Source organism: Myotis yumanensis, unplaced genomic scaffold (genome assembly GCF_028538775.1).
Source record: "Myotis yumanensis isolate MYYU_CA2020_CCGP unplaced genomic scaffold, mMyoYum1.0.hap1 SCAF_1, whole genome shotgun sequence".
NCBI lineage: Eukaryota > Metazoa > Chordata > Mammalia > Chiroptera > Vespertilionidae > Myotis > Myotis yumanensis.
In genome coordinates, this window is record NW_027223752.1 from 70,906,707 (window position 1) to 70,934,459 (window position 27,753).

Sequence of the window (27,753 nt, forward strand, 5' to 3'; positions counted from 1 at the left end):
TCATCAACTAAGTGCATTTTATTATATTAAGTTATATCCTCAATAAAGTTGATTTTTAAAGTAAAAGAAGTCAATTCACCAAATGATCAGTTTACCAAAAACGCAATCATCCTACAGGGCTGTCAGCCAACATCCCTTCATGTGGTGTTCACTGAGCCTCCAGGAACCACAGCTGACCAATTCTCACGGTTGGCTCACACAGCCCTGCTCCCTGTTGCATGCCCACTGCTGTCAGCTGCCAGGACCCCTCATGCAGCCTTGGAGAGTTTCCTAGTCCTGAGTCTGCCCAGTCCTCTCCCTCTGCTCTCTGGTGGGCACCTCTCCCTCTGCTCTCTGGTGGGCAAAGGGCACCTCTGAGGCCACAGCTCCCTAAGGCCAGCGGGCAGCAGGACACACGCACTCTCCAATGAGGGGCCCAAGAGTCTCTATTAAACCTTTACTGTTGGATAGTGGAGGTGGGGGCACATAAGAGGATAAATGACTAAGTATTTTTTCATATCTATCATTTATAGGCAAACTGAGGCCCAGAAAAATTCAGAAGCTAAGATTTAAGTTCTGTTTCTCTTTGTATTTTAAAGATGGCCTCCTTCCTTGGGGCAGAGGCCAGAGGCCAGTTTGAGGGAAGAAACGACTGTAGGGGTTTCAGGAACCAAAACATAAGACAAAACTGCATAAATTAAAATGTTTACATTTCATTGTTTTCTTTTTTAGCTCCTTGGTAAATCTTTGATTCTCAGGGGAAGATATTTTCTAAGCAAAGAGGAAGAAGTCTCTGTTCAGAATCAGTTTCTCCAGAATCAGAGCCCAGTGCTGGGACCTCATGAGCACGCAGTGAATGTTCTCCGATGTAAAGTCAGCTGCTGCCACTAGCAATGTTATCCGGGGCTGGCACTTGGCACCCCCTGGACTCCACGGCCAGGTGACTCCTGTCCAGCTCGGCCTCTGCCAACATCCAGTCTCGAGTCCAGCAAGGGCCCTTCTGGCCTGTGAAGTAGCTGGAGGGAAAGGCAGTGTCTGCCTGTGTAGACTTAGCCTGACCCAAACACAGGTGGACAGGGTTCTGCTCCGGCCTGGCCCCGCCAACCGGAGGCAAAGTGAAGAAATGAATGGAGCCTGCAACCCTGCCTCTCACAATCTCCCTCTGATACCGCATTTCCCTCTGACACAGGCTTTGCTCTGAATTCCTTCTCCTTCTTCTTCTCCTTTTACCCCTCTTCCTCCTCCTCCACAAATATGCACATTTATCTTTCTGAGCCCTATCCCCTTGGGCCGAGAGAGACAGCTAGTGAGCCTGAGGCAGAGTCTGCAGGGCACTGGGGTCCCGGAGAGCTTGCGGCCGTTTGGCTAGGACAAGACCCCGGGGCCCTTCTTTATAGGTGAAGAGGGGGAGACATTTGTCAGGGGTGCTTGCAGGCTGACTAAAGGAAGTGCACCTCCAGCTAACCGAAACCACACAGTGCTGATCACCTGTAGGAGTGGCATTTGCTTGCTTTCTTAAACGTTCTGCTCGAAAAACTTCCATAAGTCATCACTATCAACAAAAGACCATTAATTTTTTCACTTGATACCTGGGTATTTCTTTAATCTCCTTTCTGAGTCTTCACACCTTTTCTCATGCTGTCTCACCTGACAAAAGTGCCCTTTCCTGCTTTTTCATTCATCGGGTCCCCAGCCCTCTTTCAAGGCCAAGTTCTCCCTCTCCAGGCAGCCTCATCTGCCCTCCCCAGCCTGGATGGCCATGCTCTCTGAGCAGCATGTTTTCACACCTCTCCTCATGTGTGACACGAAAATCAAAAGACCATTAGAATGCCTTCCTGTCTCACCCAACGTAGGTGGTGAGCTCCTTGGGGCAGGGGTGACATTTTTGTGTCTCTGATGTTACTGTAGTGCCTATCACACCGCTTATGTGATCCCATCGCTAATGAAGGGTCGGCCATGTGCTAAGATCTTTTCTCTCATTTAGTCTCCACAACCAGCCTAGGAGGTAGGAACAATTATGCTGCACACAGGTGGGGGGGAAACTCAGGCTTAGAGAGGTAAATTTACCCAAGTTTATGCAGCTAATATGTAGCCAAGCCAGTGTTCAAAGTCCAGACCCTTCATCAACTATACCATACTCAGTCAGGTTTGAGACAATGACACCTTCATCCTCACAGAGGTGACAAGTGAGAGAGTAAACTCAGTGTACAAAAGACCCCAGGCAGTCTTGCTATGAGAGAGGGACAGAGAGTGGACAGTAAAACCTACTATCAGATTGAAACCAGAGGCCACAAGTTTGAGCTAAGCACTGAGCCAGACCTTAACTTCCTGTTGTAAAGATAAAGAAGAAAGACAGAAAATATTTGTGAGCCAATCCATTGATAACACTAATAATATGTATATTTTTATATTTTTATTGATTTCAGAGAGGAAGGGAGAGGGAGAGAGAGAGATAGAAACATCAATGATGAGAGAGAACCATTGATCGGCTGCCCCCTGCATGCCCCACACTGGGAATTGAGCCTGCAAACCACGCATGTACCCTGACCAGGAATCGAACCGTGACTCCTGATTCATAGGTCAATGCTCAACCACTGAGCCACGCCAGCTGGGCAACACTAAGAATATTAATAAGGCCTATATTGGGATAAAAGTCCTTTCTTGTCATCTTTCTCTTTTCTGTATCTTTTCATCATGAAATAGTCATGTCTAGCTTATTGGTCAGAGGTTCTGAGACATATCTTGATATAGTAAGTCCAATAGTTGATTTTTATTTCCCATTATCTGGAGAGTGATGTTTGTTTTACTTTATGTTGTGAAGTTTTCTTTACTTATTGTATGTTTGTTTTAGGAAATTTAACTTTATTTGTCAAGGAACATAGGAGCATAAAGAAGCTTTAAAAAACAACGGGGAACCCTGATTTTCCAGGACAATAATGAATATTGAGAAGCTGAGTGTATGGCGGTTAAGCCAGAAGTTCCGGGGCCAGACTGGCTTTCATCCCAGCCCTGTCACTTACCAGGGTGACTCTGAGCAAGTTACCTATCCTCTCCATGTCTCAACTCTTCTTTAAAAGGAGAATATTGGTATCTGCTTCACAGGTAATATAAAATATGTAGAATAGTCTCTGTCCCTTTGTAAACTTTCAATCTGTGAAGTAATCCAGGGTGTGAATGTGTCAACAAATCTAACCATCCCCTGACTGATGGGCATTAGGTGTGTCCAGTTAATGAACAAGACAAGCAATGTCCCTGCCCTGAAAAGGGTTACGGTCAGGTGGAAAGAGGCAAAAATGAATAAATGAGCAAGATAATTCCAGATATGATACATTAAATCACATTCATAGCAAGAGCGATACGGAAGCACACAGGTGAGGGGAAGGCACACCCATTGGGGAAGGAGGTCAGGGAAGGGCTGCAGGAGAAGATGGCATCTGAGCAGAGCCATGATGGAGCAGAACGAGCCAGCTATGCATCGTGGGAGGTCAAGGACTTCAGAAGCCCTGACGTAGGAAAGAATTTGGCATGTTCAGGACATAGAGGGCCAGTGTAGTTGGAACTTGTGCACAAGGGAAGGAGTAGAACAGATGTGAGGGGCCAGACCATACGGGACCTGTCAGAGCCATGGTAAATATAAGGGCAGCAGAAGCTCTGGGAGAATTTTAATAAGGGCAGCCCCACAGTCTAGCTGACGTTTCTAGACTGCTTGTGCTCTTCTGTAGAAAAGGGCTTATGAGAAGGCAAAAATGGAAGCAGGGTTTCCATTGACCAGTTAGGCTAATGCAGTAGCTGAGATGAGTGAAGGTAATGGTCTGGACCAGAGCAGTGGCCACGGAGCTGGGGGAAAGCTGGAGGGGAGGATTTCACCTGAGGGCAACAGCTGAGGACATGGCCCGTATCACCCTTGGTCACAGTGAGGTTCCACGCTTGCCTTCTTTTTAAAAAAAAAAAAAAAATTAAATCTTTATTGTTCAGATTATTACAGTTGTTCCTCTTTTTTCACCCCATAGCTCCCCTCCACCCGGTTCCCACCCCACCCTCTGCCCTTACCCGCACCCCCCCCCCCCCACGGTCCTCATCCATAGGTGTACAATTTTTGTCCAGTCTCTTCCCGCACCCCTTACACCCCTTTCCCCCTGAAAATTGTCAGTCCACTCCCTTTCTATGCCCCTGATTCTATTATATTCACCAGTGTATTCTGTTCATCAGGTTTTTTATTCACTTGAGTTTTAGATTCACTTGTTGATAGATATGTATTTGTTGTTCATAGCTTTTATCTTTACCTTTTTCTTCTTCTTCCTCTTCTTAAAGGATACCTTTCAGCATTTCATACAATGCTGGTTTGGTGGTGATGAACTCCTTTAGCTTTTCCTTATCTGTGAAGCTCTTTATCTGACCTTCAATTCTGAATGATAACTTTGCTGGGTAAAGTAATCTTGGTTGTAGGTTCTTGCTACTCATCACTTTGAATATTTCTTGCCACTCCCTTCTGGCCTGCAAAGTTTCTGTTGAGAAATCAGCTGACAGTCGTATGGGTACTCCCTTGTAGGTAACTGACTGTTTTTCTCTTGCTGCTTTTAAGATTCTCTCTTTGTCTTTTGCTCTTGGCATTTTAATGATGATGTGTCTTGGTGTGGTCCTCTTTGGATTCCTTTTGTTTGGGGTTCTCTGAGCTTCCTGGACTTGTAAATCAATTTCTTTCACCAGGTAGGGGAAGTTTTCTGTCATTATTTCTTCAAATAGGTTTTCAATATCTTGCTCTCTCTCTTCTTCTGGCACCCCTATAATTTGGATGTTGGTACACTTGAAGCTGTCCCAGAGGCTCCTTACACTATCTTCATATTTTTGGATTCTTTTTTCATTATGCTTTTCCAGTTGGGTGTTTTTGCTTCTTCGTATTTCAAATCTTTGACTTGATTCTTGCGATCCTCTAGTCTGCTGTTGGATCTCTGTATATTATTCTTTATTTCAGTTAGTGTATGCTTAATTTCTAGTTGGTCCTTTTTCATATCCTCAAGGGTCTCACTAAATTTATCAGCAGTTTCTAGAAAATTCTTGAAAAACCTTATAAGTTTGGTTTTGAACACTATACCCAGTAGTTTGCTTTCCTCCATTTCTGTCATTTGTGACCTGTTTCTTTGTCTCCTCATTTTGGCTGCTTCCCTGTGTTGATATAGTGGCTTTCTGTACTAGGTGTCCTATAGGGCCCAGTGGCTCAGCCTCCCCAATTACCTGAGGTGGACACTCTTGGTGAACCCCTTTATGGGCTGTGTGCACAGTCTTGTTGTAGTTAAGCCTTGATTGTTGTTGGTATCACTAGGAGGAATTGACCTCCAGTCTAATTGGCTGTGAGAATCAGCTGTGTCTACGGTGGGAAAACTTCTGTGCTGGAGACACCCTACTGGGGCAAGACTTGCTTCAGTGGGGCTTTGGTGCTCACTGAGTCTGCCCCCAGGGTGTGTCCCTTATGGATCTGAGGAGTTGTAATCTGGATGGTCCCACTCTGACCACTGGGTACACTGGCTCTTGGATCTCTAAGGAGGTGCTAATTTAGCCTCTGCCTGAGGCTACCCAGCGGGAGCTATGGAGAGATCTGCAGATTCCTCTTCTTTGTTTGGGGTTTGGAGGTGCCCAGATGAGGCCCAGCTGTGAAGCAATGCAAGCTTCTGTGGGGCCTTGGGCCTTCTTTTGGATGTTCTGGGTCTCTCTGACCCAGCTACAGTTTGTTAGGTAATTTTAGATTGCAAAGGGCCAAGGCATTTATATGCAAAATCTTCTGCACACAGCTTGGGTGGGGCGGGGTCTCAGGGAATCAACAGGGTGGAGCAAGCAGCTATGGCTGATCCTCAGTCCTGCCGTAAGGGGCCCCGCGTCTCAGTGTCTCACGGTAATCGCTGTAAGCACCTCTGAGAGAAAGCTGCCCTCGAGTTCCGACCACAGCCAGACAGTCCAGTTTCTCCCCGTATGAATCTGGGTCTCCAGAGACTTGCCCAGAACTGGAGTTCAGAGCAGTCAGGAGCTTGAGATTCCCTCCTGATTGAAAAAGACAACCGCGTCCTCAGTTGCCAGCCCTTTCCACGTGCGCCTCCGTACCTCTGCACTTTCCTTCCGCACCCCCTCTGAGTCTCAGTGTGCTTTTCTCTTTCCTTCTAGTTGTAGAATTTCCACTCAGCCAGCCTTCCTGTGGTTCTGGATGATGTCCGTTTTGTCTTTTAGTTGTATTTTTGAAGTGGTTGTGTGAGGCAGCAATTTCAGGTGTTTACCTATGCCGCCATCTTGGTTTCTCCTCCCACGCTTGCCTTCTTGATGGCAATTTCCTTGTACCCACATGTCCTTTCCTATTCTCTCCCCATAGAAAGGCAACCACAATCCAACTTTCTCACATGTTTCCCAATTTAATAGCTGTAATAAAATCTCATTGTCATTTTCATTTTCCTGGGTATCAGTAATTTTGAGCATTTCCTCAAGAGCTTATTAGCTGTCTGGGTTTCCCCTCCTATACATACCAGTTTCACATCTTTGGTCCATTTGTATGTCGGCATGACCATCATTTTCCTGTGGCGTCTGTAAGAATTCTTTGTATGACAGATATTACTCCTTTGGTGATTTGCAAATGCATTGCGAGTATCTTCTGTCGTTCTGTCAACTATCAACATATTAACTTTTTCTGTGTGTTCTCAGTTGATACAAATCATTAATTCTTATGTAATCAAATTTACAAGTTTTTTTCCCCCTTATGGTTCATGGTTTCAAAATGTTGTTTAAGAAATCCTTCTTGTACCCAGATCACAAATAGATTCTCCTACATTGTCTTCTATTAACTTTATAGTTTTTCATTTCATGCATTGATTTGTTTATAGCCCATCTTTTTATCTGAGGTTAAGGGGAGATGTGTTATTTTCCTCTACATAGTGAGTCACTGGAGATCATGTCAGCCATTAAAGTGTTCTCTTTTCCTATTGAACTGCAGTGCCGATTTTATCATACGTTAAGTTCCCTTAAATATCAGGGCCTGTCTCTGACCCCTCTATTTTGTTCCATTGGTCCTATTCTTGTGTCAGCAGCCTACTGTTTGTGTTAGTGTGGCTTTGTAGTTGATCTTAGAATCTGGTAGGACAAGACTCTCCTCTTTACTGTTATCTTTTAAGATTGATATTGTTGCCCAGCAACAATATTTATTAAGAGGAGGAAATTTGGGATATATTTTGGAGCTGGAACTGTGCTTACGGCATCTCCGGCTTCACTGCAGTTTTACATTCCTGTATATTCACACCTGGCAATACTTTTCCCTCTTGGCTTTTAGATTTTGTACTTTGTTTAGGGAGCTCTGCCTCATCCCAATAGTACATGAATATCCTCTAATAACTTATTTTAAATATTCTATAGCGTTATTTTAATAGTTAGATATTTAATCTGTAGCATTTATTTTTGTATAGTTATGAAGTTAGGATCTAACTTTATTTTATTCCAATGGTAAGCTAGTTTTTCTGATAATAAAGTCTGTTCTTTCTTCCCTGGTTTTAAATATTTCCTTTATCATAGACTAAAAGTCGATATATACGTAGGGCTGTTTCTGGGCTCTCCTTGGTTTAAGGAAGTTTTGCGATCCAGAATGTGTTGGCAAGAATGGAAAAGCATCGGATGCCTTGGAGCAGAGGAATAGCAGGTTGAAGGGAGTGGTCACACAGTTCACTGGCCGCCAGCCAGGTGTGTGGGGTGAATCCAGGGGAGGCAGAGGTGCTGGGAGAAAGATGCTGCTGAAAGACAGGGTGGGAAGGAAGGGACAGGTCCCGGAAGCAGGTTGAAAAAGGAAAAGAGAGAATTCATCCTTGCTCCGTTCACCTCCGTTCACCGGGGAGTGCTGTCAGCTGAGGCGCTGAGAGGAATGTACTTGTCAACGCTGGGTCACCGGAGGCCAGGAGGCTGTGGGCCAAAGGCAGGTCCTGGTTACCCCATCAGTGGGAGCCAGCGATCAAGTCCCCAGACACGCCCACCTGAGGTAGAGGCCTAGACTCCCGCTCCTCAGGGAGGCGGGGTGCAGGGTGAAAGGAACTTGGTCCCTTCCACTCTGTGCAGAGACGGCGGCAGCATCCACATTCAGGAACTCAGGGGCAGGGAGAGAGGGGCCTCGATTAGAGCACCAGGTGTAGCAAGAACAGGGTTTTAGCTTAAGTTTTATGTTCATTTGGAGACACACTGGATTAGAGGAGGGGATTAGGCTCCCCTCATTTTGTCTGCAAACGTTGTCTCTTCGCCTGCCGCTCCTCACCTTCCCAGCCCGATTCCCACTGACCTCGCACTGGAGTTCACCCTGGACAATTCAGCACTCAGTTTAGCCCTTTCTCTCTCTCACTAGATCATAAATTCTCTGTTTTCTTCCAAAACCTGCCCTGAGCCTTCAGCACCCAGCTGGGCACACAGTAGGCACTTGATAAGTGCTTGCTGGTAGAACGTCGACTCGGTTGACTATGGTGCCTGGGTCAGAGGCGGGAAACTTCCACCCACCTCCTGTTCAATTTGCTTTCATTTCACTGGAGCGAGGCTCTGCTCTTGAGGAGTTGATACACGATGAGCAAACACAGGGTGGGAGAGCGAGATCTTCCGTGCGCTGCCTCTGGCGGATTGAGCAGGGTGGGCTCCTTCAGTGAGAAGAGCATCAGGTTCCAAGCTGTGAAGAATGCCCTGGAGTTTGGGGCTTGTCCTGGGCCTGTTTCATGGGGGAAGGGCTGGGGAGTGGGGAGAATGTGGAGACAGGTGGGATCCTGAGGGAGAAGGTTCTCTGGACCTCACCATAGCCCTCACCCTGTCACTTTTAGACACTGCTGTGCTGTGGGTTGGGTTGCCCACCACATCAATCCGCATTGCCTTCTAGAAGTTCAACTCTCCTGCTCAAAAACTATCGATGGCTCCCCATTGCCTGGAGAATAAGTGTAAATTTAAAGCATGGCCTTGAAGGGTCACAACTGTTGGGCCCTAATGTATAACTGTCCAGGTTTTTCCTTCACAAAGCCTCCTTGCTCTCTGCCCAATTTCCACCGCCCACTGTGTCCCACTCTCAATCCCCCCCACCCCCCACCTCTCTATCCTCCCTTAACACTCACTACTCTGACACCAGACCACTGTGTACCTGAGCATACCCTGTCTCCTGGCCTCCCTATGCTTGCTCATGCTGTCCCTTGCTCTCGTCATGCCTTTCCCGCCTCTCATCAGCTTCTGCAATCTTATCCATCCTCCAAGACCCGATTCAGATGTCGCCTCCTCCATGAAGCCTTTTCAGACCCACTCTTTCCCTTCCCAGCCGACATCCACTTTTCATCATCTGTGCTCTCTGGTCAATTATTGGCTCTGTAAGCAACAGGTGCCCACCAATGTGAAGGGTTCTATTGACCCTCCTAGGATATGCCTGTTAGCACAGGAGACTCGCACTCTGAGCCTCTGAGGGGTTGGGAGCATTTGGCTCCCTAGATGGACTGTCAACCATTTCAAGCCTGGCATTTCCTCTCTTACAGTGTATGCAGTAGATGCTCACTAAGTGTGTAAACTAAATTTAATTCAGTAGAACCCACGGAGGGGTGTGGGTGCGAAGTTTGTGTCCTTGGCAGTTGGACAGATGTCAGGGGCAGGGAAGGGCATGGGCTGGGTGGGGTCCAAGCCAAGGCCCATTTCCCCACTGGAGGGCCTGGCAGGCAGCGGGAACAGGGCGGGGACATCCTCTACCTGGCACAGGAAGAGGTCCCACAGATACCATCCATCAGGTTCCATCCCGTGCTTGGGCCCAGTCAGCTTTGTGTTCAGATCTCACCCTTGGTTTCATAAAAGCACTTTAATCTGCGGGCCAGAAAAGCCGGTTGTGGGCCCCAGGCGATAGCTCAGGCAGGAAACTCCCACTGTACCTAGCTGGGCAGCTGAGCAGGTGAAGCCAACTCACTGGGCCCCCTAGTGAGCCAGCCACCAAGCCAGAGATAGGATCAGCTGGGTGGGGCAGGAGCATCCTCTAAGCTGCCCAGAGACCAGGCAGGGCTGGGCACACCCTCTCTCTCCCAGGCTTCGCAGGAGGAACAGCTGGGGGCACCTGCCCTTGACCAACTCTCCTCACCACGGAGAGTTTTTCTTTACTTTCTGACTTTAGGAGCCCTGGCCATGGTCCCTGCCTCCCACGAGGCCCCTGCCCACAGCTCCTATGGTTCCGAGCCATGGGACTAAATAGAGTTAAGAAGGCAGCCATCATGCCCCCCACCCCCAGGGGCAGGACTTCGATTAGCTGAAGAGAGGGGGCTTATCCTAAAGTTGCGAGGGTCAGCATCCTCTCCTTGCCACCCTCTGTTCCCACAACTGGTTATTCTGAGCTTCTAGGGGCAGAAGATTGCTGAGCCAAGGGCCAGACCCCTTGCTGGTCCCTGCATTTCCAAGATCTGAAGACCAAGGATACTAAGAGGCGTGGGCCAGGGTTCCCTATCTGCTCATCCACCTTAACCCTCCCTGGGCAATCCCAGCCAATGCTAAGAGGCATCCGGAGGGTGGAGTTCTGAGTCAGAGTATAAATTCCCAGGCTCACCACCCAGCTGGAGAGCCGCCACGATGCTCCAGAAGCAGATACCCGCCTGGGTTCCGCACTACCTGCCGGACCCATGCCAAGCAGAAGATGACAGACCCTCAGCCACCTGCGCCTTGGAGGTGAGGAGGCAGTGGTGGGCAGGTGGGGCCACGAGCTGAGGCCGGGAGACAGGCTCAGGGAGGCTGGGGGCACTGTGGACTCCAGAGACATGGGGCTCCTCTGCTGGGGCTGCGCCCACCTAGCGCCCAAGGACATGGTCTGGCCCAGTTGGGGCTGGGGCTCTGGGGTGGCTGGCCCAGCTGTGGGTACCCACCGGCTTGACAAGATGCCATTGAGTGGCTCAGGGCCATCCTGGGCCCAGGCCAGCAGCCAGGTAGACAGTGCTCAGCACTGCCAGGAGTGGGTCCACGTTTGGCCTATCCCAGCAGCGAGCAGGCACTTGCCCTGTGGACATCCTACACTGCCCTGCGGTGTGAGTGTGCGGAGTGACGTCTTGTGAGGATCAGTGACGTGTGCCAAGAGGGCTCCCACCTGGGTCTGTAGTCAAGACTCCTGGGTCTCTCCACCTCCTCTCAGCCTGGCAGGAAGACCCCAGGTTCATGGTCAGATTGCCGGGCTCTGGAGCAGCTCTGCCCTGGCTTTCCTCTCTTATCTCCCTCTTGTAATTTGCTTTAGACACGCCACGCCAAGGACTGTCAGCAGCAACTTATTTCTCATTACCGCCCCCCAGCCCACGCTAAATCACCGAATGAGATGAGTGCTGCCCTGAAAGTGCCTTGTCCTTTGGGGGGGGGGGGGGAGATGGAGACCCTGATCAGTCTCCAAGGAGCCCAGGAGGGGAGCTCAGTGCTGCGTGATGTCAGTGCCCCCCTGCCCTTCAGGAGTGTACCCACAGTTCTCCCCAGCCCTCGGGGAAACGTTACTTAGCAGCTAAATAGCCCTCACTGGCATCCTAGGAAGACCTTTATAAATCCTTCACATTATAGCACCTGTGGTTTGCAGAGCTAATCACTGGCCAGAGAACTGGGAAGGGACAGAGGGGATCTGAGAAGGCTTCAAGGAGGAGGAGGACGGCACTTGCTCCTCCCTCTCCAGTCTTACTGAGCCTCCAAGAGCCTGGGCCGGGCTGTGGGGTCCCTCCCCAGAAGGGACAGAGCTTACCCAGAAGGGGGAGTGAAGCAACAGAGAACTGCGTCTGTCCCTCTCAGCTCCTGGAGGGTCCATGACTCCGAGCTGGGGCTTTTTGCCCTGACCCCTCACTTAGCCTGGATGGTAAAAAAGAAAACAGGCTCCTTACAGGTGACCCCTGGTCTCCAACTGGCTGGTAAATGTCCAGGGGCCCCACAGAGTCCCCACCCCAATAGCCTCCTTGTAAGAAGGGCCTGCACATCCTGGAAGCTATCTCCTGACAGTGTCGAAAGGGAGTATGGATCCACCCAGCTCTCTGAGACAGAGGAGATGGCATCACCCACCGGGCCTGCTCTGAGAAGCCCTGGGGAGAGGAGTTCCCACAGGCTCCACGGGAGCTGTCTTCCCCTCTTTAGCACCCAGACCTTGTGGGTGGCTTGGTTAGGGTAGGCCTGCCCCCAGGATGGGCATCGGACCTACCCCTTCCCTACTCCCACCCTCACCTGGGAGCATGACCCTGAGTGACTATCTGTGACTAAACATCCGTCTGACTTGTAGTGGTGGCTACATTCTTGGCATGTAAGGAGAGTCCTGAATTGGGAGTCTGGGGTTTTACTCCTGCCTCTGCTATGAGCTAGTCTAGGGCATGAGCTGGGACAGGATTGGATTCACGCTGAGGGCCGGCGTCCAGGGGGCTGCAGTCAGGGAGACCTGCACCTGAGTCCTGTCTGTCACTCCTGGGCTGTGTGGCCCTGCATGAGATGCAGCTTCTCTCAACTCAGTCTTCTCTGCAAAGCGGGCATCACAGCACCTTCTCAGCACAGGGGGAGGCTACAGATGCAGTGCACCTAGTGCCGCCAGGCCTCGCACCCTGAGGGTAACGGAGTGTGTTCTCCAGCCTCCCCGCCAGAAGGTCCAGCTATAAAGTGAGGCGGGGAAGGATACCACTGGATTGCACGATCGCCTCTCCTGAGAGCCAGGGAGTTACATCTTCTCCCCATGAGCCGGTGATGCCCTCTGTCCCGAGGAGGCCTGGAGGGAAATGAAGTCCTGGTGAGATCAGCCCCAGGGACCAGGACCAGGGAGGGGGGCAGAGCGATGTGTGTCTGCAGCCTGAGGAGTGGCGCCCAGGAAACTGCTCCCAGCCGTCCTCCCCACACAGCAGTTAAATGCACCTCTGTGCCATTTGCCGAGTCCCTGCCTGGCGCTCCAGCGCACCGAGTGCTCCCTAGTCCTCACCCCAGGGCCCCCAACACCCCGTGACCCGCAGGATTCAGGCCTGTCCCTGCTCCAGGGCTGCAACCCAGCTGGCCTAGTGCCTGGCCATGCCTGTTGTTAGGTATTTCAACTTTCACCCTGATAGCTAGCGAGGGTGTCCTGTCCTAGGGACCAGCCTGTCCAAGTCCCTGAAGTTTTTACCCTTAGCACCATGGCTGCCCGTACACTTGCTTTCCTTAATCTCTGGTTCCATCTGCAGAGTCACAGATACTGTGCTTTGTTCTTTTGCATTTTTCTATTGTGTATCAGTTGCCTCTGGGGCCATGAATTTTGCTTATCTCTCGCACCATGCCAACTGAGCACATTACAGCAGGAGCAAAATACTCATTTTAGGCCGAGAAGGTCATTTTTCAGAGTCCTGGTTCCTGGAATCCTCTGGGCCCAAGACCTGAGTCCCCTGTTCCCTCTGCCTTCCTCCTTTCTTCCTCTGGGCTCTCTCTCCAACCCGCCAGGCTTTCTCTCCCTGCTGGGAGATGGGAAAGAGCTTTGTAGAGGCCTTTGAAATTGGGTCTCTCCTGCAAATGCCTGGGCTAGAAGGTGTGACCTGAGGCTCAAGGCAGACCACAAGGAGCCCTCTGTGGCTGCTAGAAAATGGAAACTTCTCCAAGAACCCTTCCAGCTCCGATGTTCTCTGGCAGTTTAAAAAGGAGAGGCCATGGGCTCTGTCTGTGGAGCACAAGTGGAAAAATGGTCAGAGTTTGGGGTTATTTTGGGGGCATTGGGGAAATTCAAGGTAAAAAGCAGAATCTGTCAGGAAAATAGATTTTAAGACCAAGGGCAGCACCTGTCTTCGTGTTTGCCGAGGGCCACTTTCAGGCGAGATGACAGGATGGTCATGGGTTGGAACACGGCCTTAGGAATTAGAACTGGATTCAAGCGAGGCTCCTCTGATTCTAGCCGAGTGCCTGGAGTCAAAGGACTCAGGCTCAGGCTCTCCACCTGTGAAGCGAGGCTAATAACAACGGCTTCATGGGGTGTTGTAAGGTTTGAGCAAGACAGATGTAGACGTTATATACACAACACTGAGCAGATGGCAGACCCTCAGCCGGTGGTCGCTGATGTGGTTACTGTTGCTGAGTGGTCAACGCCAGTGGAAGTCATCAGGGTAGATGACAGCTGAGACCTTTTCTTGGAAGGCAGGGAGACCTCAAGTGGGGTCCTGTGGGAAGCTACATAGGCTCATTCCCTTCCGGAGAAGACACAAGAGAGCAGGGCAGGGCCAAGGACCGCCCCTCCTGGAGGCAGGAGAAGGGTAGTGATGGCCGAGAGGACCATGGCCCTGAATTCAGAGCCCTCCAACACAATGAAATGGCCCTGAGGACTGACCCCTGCCTGGCTAAAGCCTTGGACAGCTCCCCATTGGAGCCCTCTAGTTGCCCTCTGAGAAAGTGGGCCAGTGGGAACAGGCTAGGCCAGAACTGCTCTCCTGGGTGCAGGCTGACTCCTCCTTCCTCACCAGATCAGGCCATGATACCACTCTGCCCAGGTGCGGAGTGAGAAGTAAGAAACCCACTGTGCCCAGAACGGGGCTGGACAAAGGCCACAGCCATATTTCTAGAACCAGAAGAGAAGTGGTCTCTGTGTCCTTTGGCCCAAGTTATAAAGCTCAAAACAAAACCCTGTTAGAGCATGTTATTGACTATAAAGATAGTCAATATTTTAGAGTTAATCTTACCAAAGGAATCTTTTTTTAATAGAAAGCATTATTGTTGAAAGTATTACATATATCCCCCTTTTATCCCTCATTGACTCCCTCCAGCCCACCCCCCCACCCCTGCCCCAGGCCTTCACCACCCTATTGTCTGTGTTCACAAAAGGAATCTTTAAACTAACTGTCAGATTGGCTTTGATTCTCTGATTTTGAGTTAGTTGTTGGGGAGAGAGGAGACAGAGACCCTCAAATTGGCTTACATCTCTCTCAGCGGCTAAGCAACAGCCTTCCCAGTCATCATTCTATTGTTGCTGGTTAAAATTAAGCCCCAGGAGAGGCTGGAAGGACAGACATCAAAATGATAGCAGTTCTCATGACAAGTAAAAAATATTGTAACTATGTGCAATGATAGATGTTAACTAAACTGATTATGGTGATCATATCAAATCATTACGATGTACACCTAAACCTAGTACAGAGTTTTATGTTAATTATATTTCAAATTTTAAAGTATATATGTATCAACACCTCTATTACAAAGGTTTTATGATGATTAGAAACAAAGAAAAGTGTCTGACAAATAGTGTTTAATAGATGCTAGCTATTACAAATATTATTATCCTATATAATAAAAGGATAATATGCAAATTGTCCCCTCAGGAGTTCAACCCCCCAGGAGTTTCTACCGCTCGCTATGACATACACTGACCACCAGAAGGAAGGCCCCGGCTGGCAACCAGCAGCCGGGGGTGGGGGGTCGGGGTGGGGGAAAGGAAGGCCCCGATTGGCCCTGATCTCCGGCCAGGCCTAGGGACCCTACCCATGCACAAATTTTGTGCATCAGGCCTCTAGTCTTTGATATTAGTCAAGGCAGATGAACTATCAGTGGACGGTCTGGGTTGAACATATAAATAATTATTATAACGTTACAAATTTTTAATGATGATTTTTGAGTGGTAAGATTATGGGGACTCTTTTTCTTCATACTTTTGTTTTTCCAAAACCCTAATATTATTTTAAATAGAGAAGAATTGTACCCTCTTAAAAAGTATAGAGTGATTTTAGCCACACAGAGCGGACTGTGTGGAGTGTAAAGGTTCCAGCTCAGAGGCCTCTATACATATAGTCGCTCAGTGAGTTGGCATCTACCGTGGGCACAGGCTGGGAGTGGATTGGGGAAAAGACTCACCTAAGCCAAACTTTTATGGAAAGGGCTTCAAATCCCTAGATTCAAACAGGAAATACATGAACAGAACAGGCACGAAGCTGTCCCTCTTCCAGATATGCTCGCTCAGAGTGAGGTTAAGAGGAAATCCCTTATCTCGATGCCTGGGACCCCCTGGGGACCAGAGAGTCCTCCAGGGCCCAGAAGTGTGGGTTGACTGGGGAGGCCTCTGGAGGCCAGGCAGTGGGAGCCTGTGGGCAGCTGGAGCTGCTGTCCATCAAGGCCACCTGCCATCATTGCCTTGATAGCGAGTCCACTGTCCTCTCAATCCACAGGAGGGGCAGTCTCCATGCTACCTGCTAACAGTGAGGGTCATCCGGATGAGAAATGTCCGGCAGGCTGACGTGGGTGAGTATCTTCCTTTCACTTCCCTCCTCCTTCTCTGCCTGTGGGGTCTGGATGGAGAAATGGTGTGTGTGTGTGTGTGTGTGTGTGTGTGTGTGTGTGTATTTCAGACTTTGGGGTTTCTATTGATTCCCATGCCTTTCCCATTAGCTGTGACCTTGGCACTACCATGGTTCCCCTGTCACCTCACTCTCCTCCACTGCCCTCTCCCTGGTATCCATTTCCAGGAGCGCCAGCATCTCCCACACTGGGCACTTGCTCTACATGAGTTGAGGGACTGTTTGGGGTAAAGGGAAGGAGAAGCCCTTAGGCGCCTTTGGACCAGCCGCCAGCCTAGTCCTAGTGCTCCTCCTCAGGACTCAACTACCATATTGGGTTCTAGGGTCCGAGCCAGAGGCCCCACAGCCCCCAGTTCTGCAGGTCAGCCCCATGGTGTGGTTGACTCACCAGGGCTGCTTATACAGTGTTTTCTTGCAGCCTTAACTTCCCCTTCCTCCCAGCCCCTGCAGCATGCCTAGGCCATGGGAGCCCAGGGAAGTCTCTAGCTTCAGCATTTGGGTGAGCAGGCTGCTCCCCCATGCCTGGCTTTGGGTGGTATTTCAAAAGATAAGGGGAGCCAAAAGCCCCTTCCAATGCTTCCCCCATCTTCCCTCAAAGAGGAGAAGGCTTGGTGTCGAGGCCCCACTGCCGAGGGGCTGCCCCACTCACTGGTGACCCCACAGGGATGGCCCAACAGCCATCAGGATTCCCCAAAGCTTTGTTATACTCTCACTGCCCCGGATTCAACTCAGAGTGGCAGAGAATGCACAGAGCCATGATACTTTTTTAAAGTTTTTATTTATTGATTTGAGAGCGGGGGGGGGGGGGGGGGCGGGAATGGATAGAGGGGAGGAGAGAGAGAGAGAGAGAGAGGGGGGAAAGCGAGAGAGAGAGAGAGAGAGAGAGAGAGAGAGAGAGAGATTTGTTGTTCCACTTATTTATGCATTCATTGGTTGATACTTGTATGCACTTTGACTGGGGATTGAACCCGTAACCCTGGTGTATTGGGGTGACACTCTAACCAACTGAGCTGCTAAGCCAGGGACATCTCTGCCCAAAGTGAATATAGAATAGTCATAGAATATGGCATTCTAACCGTGTCACTACATAATTAAGACCCAGAGGAGGACAATGAAAACTGCCAGTAGCTAAGGAAGGCTGCACTGGGGACCTGGGACTGAGAGGGGCAGGCTGTGAGCATCCAGAGGCCCAGGGAGACTGGTCTGGAGAGGGGCCATCCTGAAGAGGAGAGGGGAATGTCTTCCAGGCACCTGCTGGGGGCCAGCCTAGGCGAGACATCCAAATACCATTTGCTCCTCTTAACAACCTGAGGGTAGTGCTGTGAAGCCCATTTTGCACATGAGGGTTAATGAAAGTGTTGGATCCCAGGTCTGGAGAGCTGGGAAGTAGAGGGGACAGGCCAGGAGAAGGAGGCCGGGCCAGTGGTGGAGTGGGAGGAAGCCAAGCAGAGGAGAGATCAGGATCTAAGTGACGTGGCGCTCGAGTTCTTGAAGGAGGAATTGCATGACTTCCCAGGGCTCCTATGCAGATTGTGCTGGAGCACAGGTGGCCAGAGCTGAGACACTTGCTGGGAAGCTGTCCTGTCGCTGCTGCTGCTGTGCAGGGTTGCGTGTAGAGGAGGGAGGGCCCTGGAGCCCTAGAGAAAGCAAAGGGATCAGACAGGATTCTGACCAAGTCCCCTGGATGGTGAGTGTCCAGAGCCCATTCCAGCAGGAGCAGTTGGAGCCAGAGTCCAGCTTGGGCCTAGCTCTGTGGACAGGGCCAGCCAAGGGCCAGGGATTTCTCCCCAGGCTTCTCAAAGCCTCCCAGCCCACCAGGAGTGATCCGAGGAGTCTGAAAGTGTCCCCCGGGCTTGGAGCCTGGCTGCCTCTTTCACCTCTATTGCCCATGCCACACTTCAGCCCACTCCCCACAAGGACAGCCTCGGCTTTCACACGCCCGCAGCTGCACGCTGGCCTCCACTCCTCTCTGGGTGTGTCTGTCCCAGCCCTGCCTATACCTGTGTCCAGAGCCTTTCTGTCTTTTCCCTGTCACACCCCTGCCAGAGGTAGGGGGATGGAGGAGGAGACAGCCAGAGAAACGAGCTGAGGTCTGGCTCCACCACCCCGTCTCCCCCTTCCCCACATGTGCCTGGGCACACAGGCTGCCTTTTGAGGGCACCTGGTCCCCTTTGAGCACCCTTAGTTGTTGATTTTTTCTTCCTTTCCCCTGAGGAGCAGGGTTGGGCATGCGTGGTGTCTGGGTGCCAGCCCAGAGACACTGTGTCTAGCCTCCATGGCTGGGCTCTGTTGCTGCCTTCCCGGGTGAGATTTGAGACTATCCTGATGCCTTCCAGGTCCTGGGGTACCCTGGTCCCCAAATTGTTCCCTTCTGGCCTGTATCAAAAGCACGTTACTCTCTGGTTCCACCTCTAATGTGTGTCTAAATTTGCAAGAGTTCAAGGAGCCTGAAAAGGATGAGATTGAGGGATGAGATTCAGCTATGACCCGCCCTCCCCCCACCCCCCCACCCTTGTCAGGGAGCGTGCCGCCCACACCTTGGCCAGAACTGGGAGGGAGTCTGCCCAGAAGCCTCCTAGCTATAAAATGTTTTTATTCCTCTTGGGGAAAAAAATTAAAATGCAAACCAGCACCCCAAGGGATGTGAGGCATGTATCTGCAGAGTATTAGCGAGACAGTGTTCTCAGCATCTTTGGAGGTCATTGCATCACTTTTGCCACCCACCTTCCAGGAAAGGATACATGCCATCAGATGAGCAAGCCCTCTGTCACTCCCAGAGGACTAGAACCGATCTATGCCTAGGAAATTCCCTGTAGTCCCTGAAATTCTCAGAACTGGGTCACCGTTGCTTAACCATTATTCTCCATTGCAAACATGATCGTCCCTGTCCTTATAGTCAGCTAATGACACCTGCCATCTGGGCCCGACCGGATTTCCTCCATCACCCCTCCCTCCCCGATTACCTCTTCTTTGGGTTGCATTCTCCTCCTTCCCACCTTGTTGGGGTGGGGGTGGGAACCGCTCTCTGCACAAGGACTGAAAAACAAATTAACGCTTGAAGTGTGGGTGTCTGATCAGCCCTGTCTCTTCCAAGCCAAACGTGCTGAGATTTTATTTAATGGGTTAACGGGAGAATGTTAGGCATGGACTGAGGTAGCAAAGGGATTTTAGGGGGAAAGGGGCCTTTACAGGGTCCATTATATCGTGCTAAGCAAATGGGTGTGCAGTTGGTGGGGTCGCTGCCTGTAGGCTTCTAGCGTACAGAAGGCAGACCAAGGAGAAGGCTACAGGCCCAAGAGGAGGGCCAGTATCCAGAAAAGGCTTTGGGAGGGGTCCTGGAGGGCTGAGTAGATCCCAGGGAGGCTCCCTGTGGGCAGAGGGATTAGGCACGGCAGCTTTCATACTTGTCTGCGGTGACTCAGCCTGGAAATCTGGGGTACCGGGATAGCCCAATAGCAGGAAGTTGGGCTTTTGCATGCATTCATTTACTCAGCTAATATCTCGTAAGCGCTGACACATGGTCTTCCGGGCCTGCCAGTGTTCTGGGTGCAATGTTAGCCAGTGCTCTGCCAGGGGAAGAGCAGGGGGCTCCAGGTGAAGAGGGGCACCTGGCCCAGGCTTGGGGGCTCAGGGAAGTTTTCCAGCGGAGTTTCCGTTTGAAACCCAAAGGGACTAGCCAAGGGAAGGGAATTCTAGGCAGAAGGAATGACAAAAAGGCATGGCCTTGTGAGACCTACAAGTGATTGGGTTTTGCTAGAGTCTCAAATGCAAGTGTGAGCACCTCTGTGTGTACATACATATGTGTGTGTGTGTGTGCATGTGTATGTGTGTGTGTTTGGGGGCAGGGCACAGGCTGGGTTGTAGGGAGAGTGGATAAATGAGGCTGAAGCTGGGGAAGTTGGCAGGGCAGCCCTGTTGAGTGGTTGGGACTCCATCCTGAGGGCAGGTGGGGAGTGACATGGTCTGATCTAAAAAGATCCCTCTCGTTTGTCTTGAGAGGAAAGATCCGAGTAGAGGAAGACAGAAGACAGGGTACCTAGTGGGGAAGAGGCAGCAGAGATGAAGGTGGCCTGCACGAAGGCAGTGGCAGTGCCAGGAAGGAGATGTAGATGGGCTGGAGCGATCAAAGGAGTTAAATCGACTCAATGCAAGAGTCAAGGACAGTCCTTGGTGTCTGGCCTGGACACCGGAGTTGGCGATGAGGAGTAAGCAGCGGATTGGCCACAGAGGGGAGATGGGGGTCATTATTTTTTTTTATTCTGTTGGGTTTTGGTCATTCTTTGTGTCTGAATTAAATGATGAGTATGACATATAAAGAACAGTGTCCTCTCACCCTTATTCAATGGCAGGAGGGCTGCAAATTCCAATTCACTGAGTAGTAAGCCCTCAGAGGTTAACCAGACATCGGGGATAAAATCAGAAGCCGGGGTGCTTGTGATGCAATCCCTGGTGAACAACTCTGGTAAAGTCCTCAGTGTGGAGGCCATGTAGGAATAAGTCAGTCCGGGGATACACACCTCTGGTTCCATTCTCACAGAACATCATTGATAACCATTGGATCAGTCTTACCGGTACAGAACTCCCATGCCCACACCATCTTTGCCTCTAGAGGACTCTCTGACACTGGAAGCTATTGCCTTTACTCATTTTCTGTGCATCTGGTGTGAGCCCTGGGAATGAGCCCAGCAGGTTGCTGGGAGAGTAGCAAGGGCACCCATGGCACCTCTTTCTCCCTCTTCCCAGGTAGAATGGAAAAAGAGGACCCGGCTAGGTTGCTGTTTTTCACCCTAAGCCTTCTGGTGCTCCAACCCAAAGACCTGGGAGGCCTTCTTCCACTTTGGGAGGGCTTATTGGGATCACAGCCCTTGTCCCTTCTTCAGAGCACATCCAGCATCAGCCACTTGGGTTGTTCATTTCCAATGGGAAAAAAGTATGTGGCTCCATGTGATGGTTTCTTGGGTCACACACCTCATGCTGGAAGACAAGTGTAGGTATGAAGAGCCCAGCAGGTGCAGTTGAGACATGTAGTTGTATGTAGATGGTGGTCCCTGCTCCTGGATCCTACTGAATAACTGTTCCCCCCAAACACTTTCCCACTGTGATCCTCTTCTAATCCCCGCTTCTCACAATAGACTATGCCCCTTCTAATCCCCTCTTCTCCTCAGCCCAGAGGAAGAACTGAGCCCTACTTTGGTTCCCCTGGTGCCCTGGGTTAATGCAAGAGGTAAACTGGACCTTTTGGGGCTGGTCCTCCAGATCTTTCCCTAGCAGAGAGAAAACCGTGCAGCCATGCCTTGTCCCAAACCAGAGAGCCAGGGTGCTTCTGACAAAAGTCAGAGGCCGTGTGTGTCCATGAGAACAGTCAGTGAGGCCTGTGTCCACCTGTGTGAAACGTCTAGCCTGCAGTTTGTGACTGTCTTAGGGTTCTAGAACAAAAACTTCTGCAGAGTCAGACTCATGAGTTAGGAGAGGACCTGAAGCTGAGACAAGGCCTTCTTGCTCCGGAAGTGACTTGCCTGAAGTTCCCTTCTGACTCTGCACTCTCTTCTCTGGACCTGGGTTGGCACCTCACCCCTACCTCCCACCCTTATCTTCACTGGACAGTGAGCCAGACAGACTGCTATGTGAGCCTCTGGCTGCCTACCGCCTCTCACAAGAAGCTAAGGACTAGGACCATCTCCAACTGCCCAAACCCGGAGTGGAATGAAAGCTTCAACTTCCAGATCCAGAGCCAAGTGAAGGTGAGATGTGGAGGACTGCACCTGTCTGCCCTGCCTGCATTTCTACTCCCCTCTTTGCCTGTTTATCCTTCTCGTTGCTTATGTGTCCTTCTTGTGCCCATTTATCTTTCTGCCTACTTCTGCCCTCCTATTGACTTGTCTTCCTACTCACCCATTCCTTTCAGCCTGTCTCATATTTGTCCTTCTCTGAGTCTGCTTATCTTTCCACCTTCTTTCTTGTCTCTCTTGTCCTTCTGCCTAATTGTGTCTGGAACTGGGTGTCTTCTGTCCCCAACTAGAGTGCGTTTCCAGTACTTTCCAGAACATACTGCAAGCAGGAGAATACACAAAGAGAAAAGCTATTCTAGTCATTAGGTCCAAGGCCAGTTTAATTCCATCCAGAGGGCTTTCTCTGTCATAATTTTTTTTAGATTGCGTTATTCTTTCTAATTCCTTGGGTGTGTGTGCTTACATTTGTTGATGTATTTCATGGTGTTAGTCCTATTCAGATATATGGTGACCCTACGTAGAGTTCCCATCTCCTTGCGGGAGAATTCTCCCTTGAGTGCCCTGAGTAGTGGCAGCCTCAGCGGAGTGCTCTTTATGAGAAACTCCGCCTCTTCATGGAGGCATCACCCATCTGAACACTTGAGACCTGGGAGCTCTAGCCAGCTTCCTGCTTTCACAGTTTAGGCATTTCTGGTTCATGACAAGTACTTTTTATATTTATTGTTTTAAAAATACCTATCATATATGTGGTTTTGGCAAAAGGAGGAGATTTCTATGTGGGCTCAATTGGCCATCTTGAAATTAGAATTTGGGCTTCCTTTGTCTAAAGATCTAGGGGGCTACTGGGTTGGTTCTGGACATACTTGGGTTTCTAGTAATTACAAGGTCACAGATCTCATTCAGTTGCAAACCCCCAGAACCACCTCATGTCCACCAAACAGGCAAACCCAGTTCTTGTCCACATCTCCCAGGATCCTTAGAAAAAGAGGCCTCAGAAGCTAATCCATGTTACCTGAGACCATTGACCTCAGAGTTCAGTCGGATGATGGGGTAGGTGCTCAACTCTTGGCATGCTGCCTTGGGGCCCTCCATGAGATCTCATTAGGAGCTGGTGAGCCAAAGAATGGAGTTCCAACACCTCACCCCAATCCCATCAAGCATCGGAATGCCTATGATCTTTGGCACAACACTCCCCGGATGTTAACATGCTAGCTTCCCTCATCTGGGTTTTCTAACACCACAGGGGCTGTCTTCAGCTCCTGAGGCTCTGGTGCTGAATACATTCCATATCCTGGCAGGAGTCTTGCTTGCTCTGCCCTTCTGTTCTTCTTCCAGGTAAAATGAAATCCCTCACACTTCACAGGCCCCTGCCAAGCTTGCAAAATCTTCCAATAGGAGAGTCAGAGCAGAGGGGCAGGAAGGTTTTAGAGAGAGTTGGAAAGGTTGGAGTAGACGCTTTCCTCTTTAGATTCATTTCCCTACAAATGTGTCTCACTTCTGAGCAGGGACCTTCGTGCTGGCCCCTGTCCCTCAGACCCACCTGCTGGCTAGGACTGAGGTCAGGCCCCTTGTCCTGAGAATGGGTCAATGGGTCAGTGCAATCACTGTAACCAGACTTGTACCCTGCGTTCTCCCCTAGAATGTGCTAGAGCTGAGCGTCTGCGATGAAGATGCAGTGACACCAGATGACCATCTCTTGACAGTTCTCTATGACCTCACCAAGCTCTGCTTCAGGAAGAAAACCCATGTGAAGTTCCCACTCAACCCAGAGGTCGGTACAGCTGCCAAGCCCCTCAGCCTCCTGCTTCCAGAGGGGCAGCTGGTCGTCCCCATGATGCTTTTCCATGGGTTCCTCTCTGTGTAACGGCCAAGTCAGAGAAAGATAACTGCTGATCCAAATCCCAGCGCTATTGCTTACTAGCTTTATGACCTTGTGGAAATTATTGAATTCCTCTGTGTTCTTTTTCCTTGTCCATACAAGGGTGATATTAGTACCTACCGCACAGGGTGACAGTGAGACTTAACCGGGAAAACGTGGCTGAGGCACCTAGCATTGGTCACAGTACAGAATAGAGATGCAATAGTGTTGATTCCCTTTCCTCTTTCCTTTCCCTCGGGGTCCTGCTGCTGGGAGAGCCCCAGGGGACAGAGGACAGAGGAGAGTAAAGGAGGGCAAATCTGCAAGTCAGAGAAAGTCTGAGCTGGAAAGGACCAGAATGTTGCAGATTCACTCATTCAACAAATACTTGAATTCCCACTGTGGACCGGCAGGGACGGGGCCCCTACCCTTCAGAGCTGAACTTTCTGGGGGCCATATCACAGCTCTCCCTTGCCCCTGGCACAGCCCTTTGGGAAGGCAGGAGACCATTATGAAGTAGAATAATGGGGATAGAAGATGAAAGGGAAATGTTCTGGGTATAAGAGTTTCATGCTGGGGTTGGGGGTCATCTCCGTACCCTGACCCTCCCCTGCGTGGTCAGCAATGTGCTTGGTGTAAAGACTTGGGGACAGCAGGAGGTAGAGAGGACAAGAGCCAGGAGCAGCTGCCCCGACTCCATGTTAGCAGGACAGCTTCGTGGGAAGGATGGGGCAGGTTCACAGAGGCCCCTGGGGCAGCTCGCAGCTCACAGCTGCCCTCCCTCCCTCCCCCACAGGGCATGGAGGAGCTGGAGGTGGAGTTCCTGTTGGAGGAGAGGTGAGTAGCCCACAGTCCTGACCCCCTAGTTGCATTTCAGTTGTATTTCCTTTGCTGTCTTCCCCTCTTCCACTCTCTCCCCTGGCACTCACCTCAGACTCTTCGCTGTGTATTAGAATCACTGAGAGCCTTTAAATACTGTAGGTGCCTGGGTCCCATTCCTACTCATCCTGTTCTACTGACACCAGTATTGCTTTAAAGATCTAATACTCTGGCCAGCCCCCTACCTTAGCTCCCCTACCTTCCTGAGAGTGGCCTCTGGAAGAATTCCTGCCACCATAGTGATCAGGGCTTACTGAGGCCAGGCAGAGAAAGAGGTCAGGACCAAGGGGTCTCCTCCTTGACCCAGAAATGTTAGAACAAACTCCCCCAAACTTTGGCCTAGACTCTAGGCCCTAGAGCATAGGCTGCCTCCTGTCCCCCTCTATGGTCTACTCTGGAACCAAGTGAGGGGGAGGCTCTGACCCAACATGTGGACTATTTCTCATCATGTTCAATGAGAAGAATGATCCAGGGTCCTGGAGCTCTGACTATGCTGTGGCCTCAGTGGAATTGGGGACACAGAGCTGAAAGGTAGGAAGGACAAGAGGATAGAGAGAGAAGGAAGGGGAGGGGCAGTAAGGAAGGACAGCAGGTCCCCTGCCCAGGGAGACAAGCCTGCCCAGGACGGCAGTGTGCCTTGTGATGGGGCAGCTGGCTGCTCCCCTCTTCGTAGCCCTGGCAGAGCTGCGCCCCCTGGATTTATGATCAGCCAGGGACGGGGGGGGGGGGGGGGGTGGGGGGGGGCGAGAGGAATGAGCTAGAACAAGAGGGCTGTCACATTCCACTCAGAGGGTCCTCTGCTAGGGGCTCTTGGATCTACAACAAGTCCTCGGATAATGTCTCAACGTCATTTGTCATTTCATTGTAATGATGAGCTGATATAGAAACTTTACTCTTATTTCTTTCCATTGGCCTGTGTTAAAACTGGTTTTGTGACACTGCAGTTCTAAGAACCTCTCGAGGACATTAAGTGAGGAATTACAGTATTTGAGGAGCTTCATTTCCCATCAAGAGCAGAATGACAACTTCAAATCAACTTTGTTTCACATTAAAGAAAATCTGGGCTCTCTTCTCCAGGTCTTGATTTGACAGGAGTTTTAGGGGAGTATCCTCGGCTGAATGAGAAAGGATAATGAAACATGTCAAAGTTGGTGCTTAGAGTTGATCTGGAGATATTCACCTTGGGCTTGAGTGGGATGCTAAGTGGTACTGTGGAGACATAAGCTCTGGGCTCTGTAGCACAAGGACACTTCTTGTTCACCAGGCCCCTTTCTGCCAGGGTCAGAACTGTTTGTTACACACATAAGTGAAATAAAGCACAGAACGGAGAACGGGCCGGTTTCTCTACCGGAACTATTTACATGGGCTCTAGCTGGTGGTCTGGCCTTTTCCTGCTGCCTGTTTATCCCCAAACTGCCCTTCATCTGGTTGGACATAAAGAACAGCCATCCCAGCAAAATCACATATGCTCAATGCTTACTCATCACTTGTATATTTTCCAGTTTCCTTGCATTATTATAGTGTCTTGTTTTTAAGAGCTTGTTTATGACTAAAGATGTTAACCATTTCTCATGCATTGCAAATGAAATACCATGTTTTTTGTTACTATTTTACTCTGGTGTTTTACTTTTTGGTTGTATCAAACTTGTGTATTAGATATAATCATGTTCTGTTAAAAAAAAAAAAAAAAGAACAGCTATTCCTTGAGAGGGAATAAATGGAAATTCTTCTTCTACTCCTTCTAACCTGTAAATCTATTTTTGTCTGGACATTCTATTTAAAACATATGCCAGTTTTCTCCTTGACAATCTATGCATCTAAGGTTTCTTAAGCCAGTATTTTTCACCAGGACCAGGGAGGCTCTGCTATCTCATACTGACCCTATTGCGGCCTTTGTCACCTTAGGACTGATATAACTGACCAGGAGTTCTCTCATTCTGTTTTTCAGTCCCTCTCCACCCGAGACCCTCATCACCAACGGCGTGCTGGTGGTAACTGTCCTTCCAGGTTCCTGTAACTCCAGAGGCCACAAGTGGCTGCTGCTCTCAGGGGAACAGACTGTGGGAGCGAACACTGGGCCCAGCTGGGACCCTGTCCCAGAGCCCCCTGGGAAGCAGCCTTCTCCCAGAATCAATCTCAGTTCCATGTCCTCCCAACCCCCATCTCTCTACAGGCACAAGCTCATTATTAAAAAGGGTCCCGTAGTTCAGCTGTTGATACAGCCATTTTCATTAGATGCATCTACAATCCCAGGAGTCAAAATCTCTCCCCCAAAAATCAGTCTTTGGGAGTTTGTGGTGGAGGCATTTGACCTGCCTCTGCCTCTTGAGGAGGCTCTTTCATTGGAAGTTCCTCACTTTCAAAGCCCCAAAGAGGAAGGTTCCCTTGGGTTCCACCCTCTATCTGGCAGAAATGAGCCCTAGATTTCTCAGGAGAGCTTCCTTTTCAAATATTCAGTCTCTGAGTAAGGTGATAGGAGTTGATTGGGTTCAGAAAATGCAATGACCAGGTGACCAGGCTTCCCAGGCCAGGTCACACGGAGCAGGGATGGCTTGTGCTAGGGATGACTCCCGCTTCTTTGTTGCAGGCTCGACAAGTCTCCCGCCTGGAGGTTCACGCAGAATCCAGAAGGCAGAGGAAGATCAGGAGAAGTAGGTCCTCTGACTGCCTCTGCCTGCTGCGGGGACGGCTGCTTCCCACCCCTGCCAGCTGCCCCGGGCTCAGCCGGGGAACCAAGCGCTTGGTGGGAGATGCCTCAGTGCCACCTCATCCTCAGGGGTTGTGAGCCCCTGTATCCCCATCCCCCACCCTCTTTAAGGGGCATGCTCTTCCAGGCCCCAACGTAACCCTGGGAGCCTTCCGGGCCTGCCGAGCACTGTGGGTCAGGGGTCAGTGGCACAGCACTGCTCACACTGGTCTGCACGATCCCCCTGCCACGCCAGGGCTTCGCTGGACCTGGTGCAGTGGTCAGCACTGGGGCGGGCAGACACTAACAGTGCCCAGGGCCCCTCTGGCTGTGCCCCTTCCTCTGGCGAGATGACAATTCATAGAGAGTCCTAGCATTTGG

At 50.4% G+C, this 27,753-nt stretch overlaps 1 protein-coding gene across 1 annotated transcript in view; it reads left to right on the top strand.

The window, feature by feature from the left end:
- Positions 1 to 10,557: 10,557 nt before the first annotated feature.
- PLA2G4E (phospholipase A2 group IVE) overlaps positions 10,558 to 27,753 on the top strand; it is a 37,643-nt gene continuing 20,447 nt past the window's right edge. Inside the window, 7 exon segments of the mRNA XM_070404920.1 lie at positions 10,558 to 10,653; positions 16,092 to 16,164; positions 21,825 to 21,961; positions 23,589 to 23,720; positions 24,604 to 24,644; positions 26,635 to 26,677; positions 27,274 to 27,337. Of these exon segments, the coding sequence (XP_070261021.1) occupies positions 10,558 to 10,653; positions 16,092 to 16,164; positions 21,825 to 21,961; positions 23,589 to 23,720; positions 24,604 to 24,644; positions 26,635 to 26,677; positions 27,274 to 27,337 (586 nt within the window).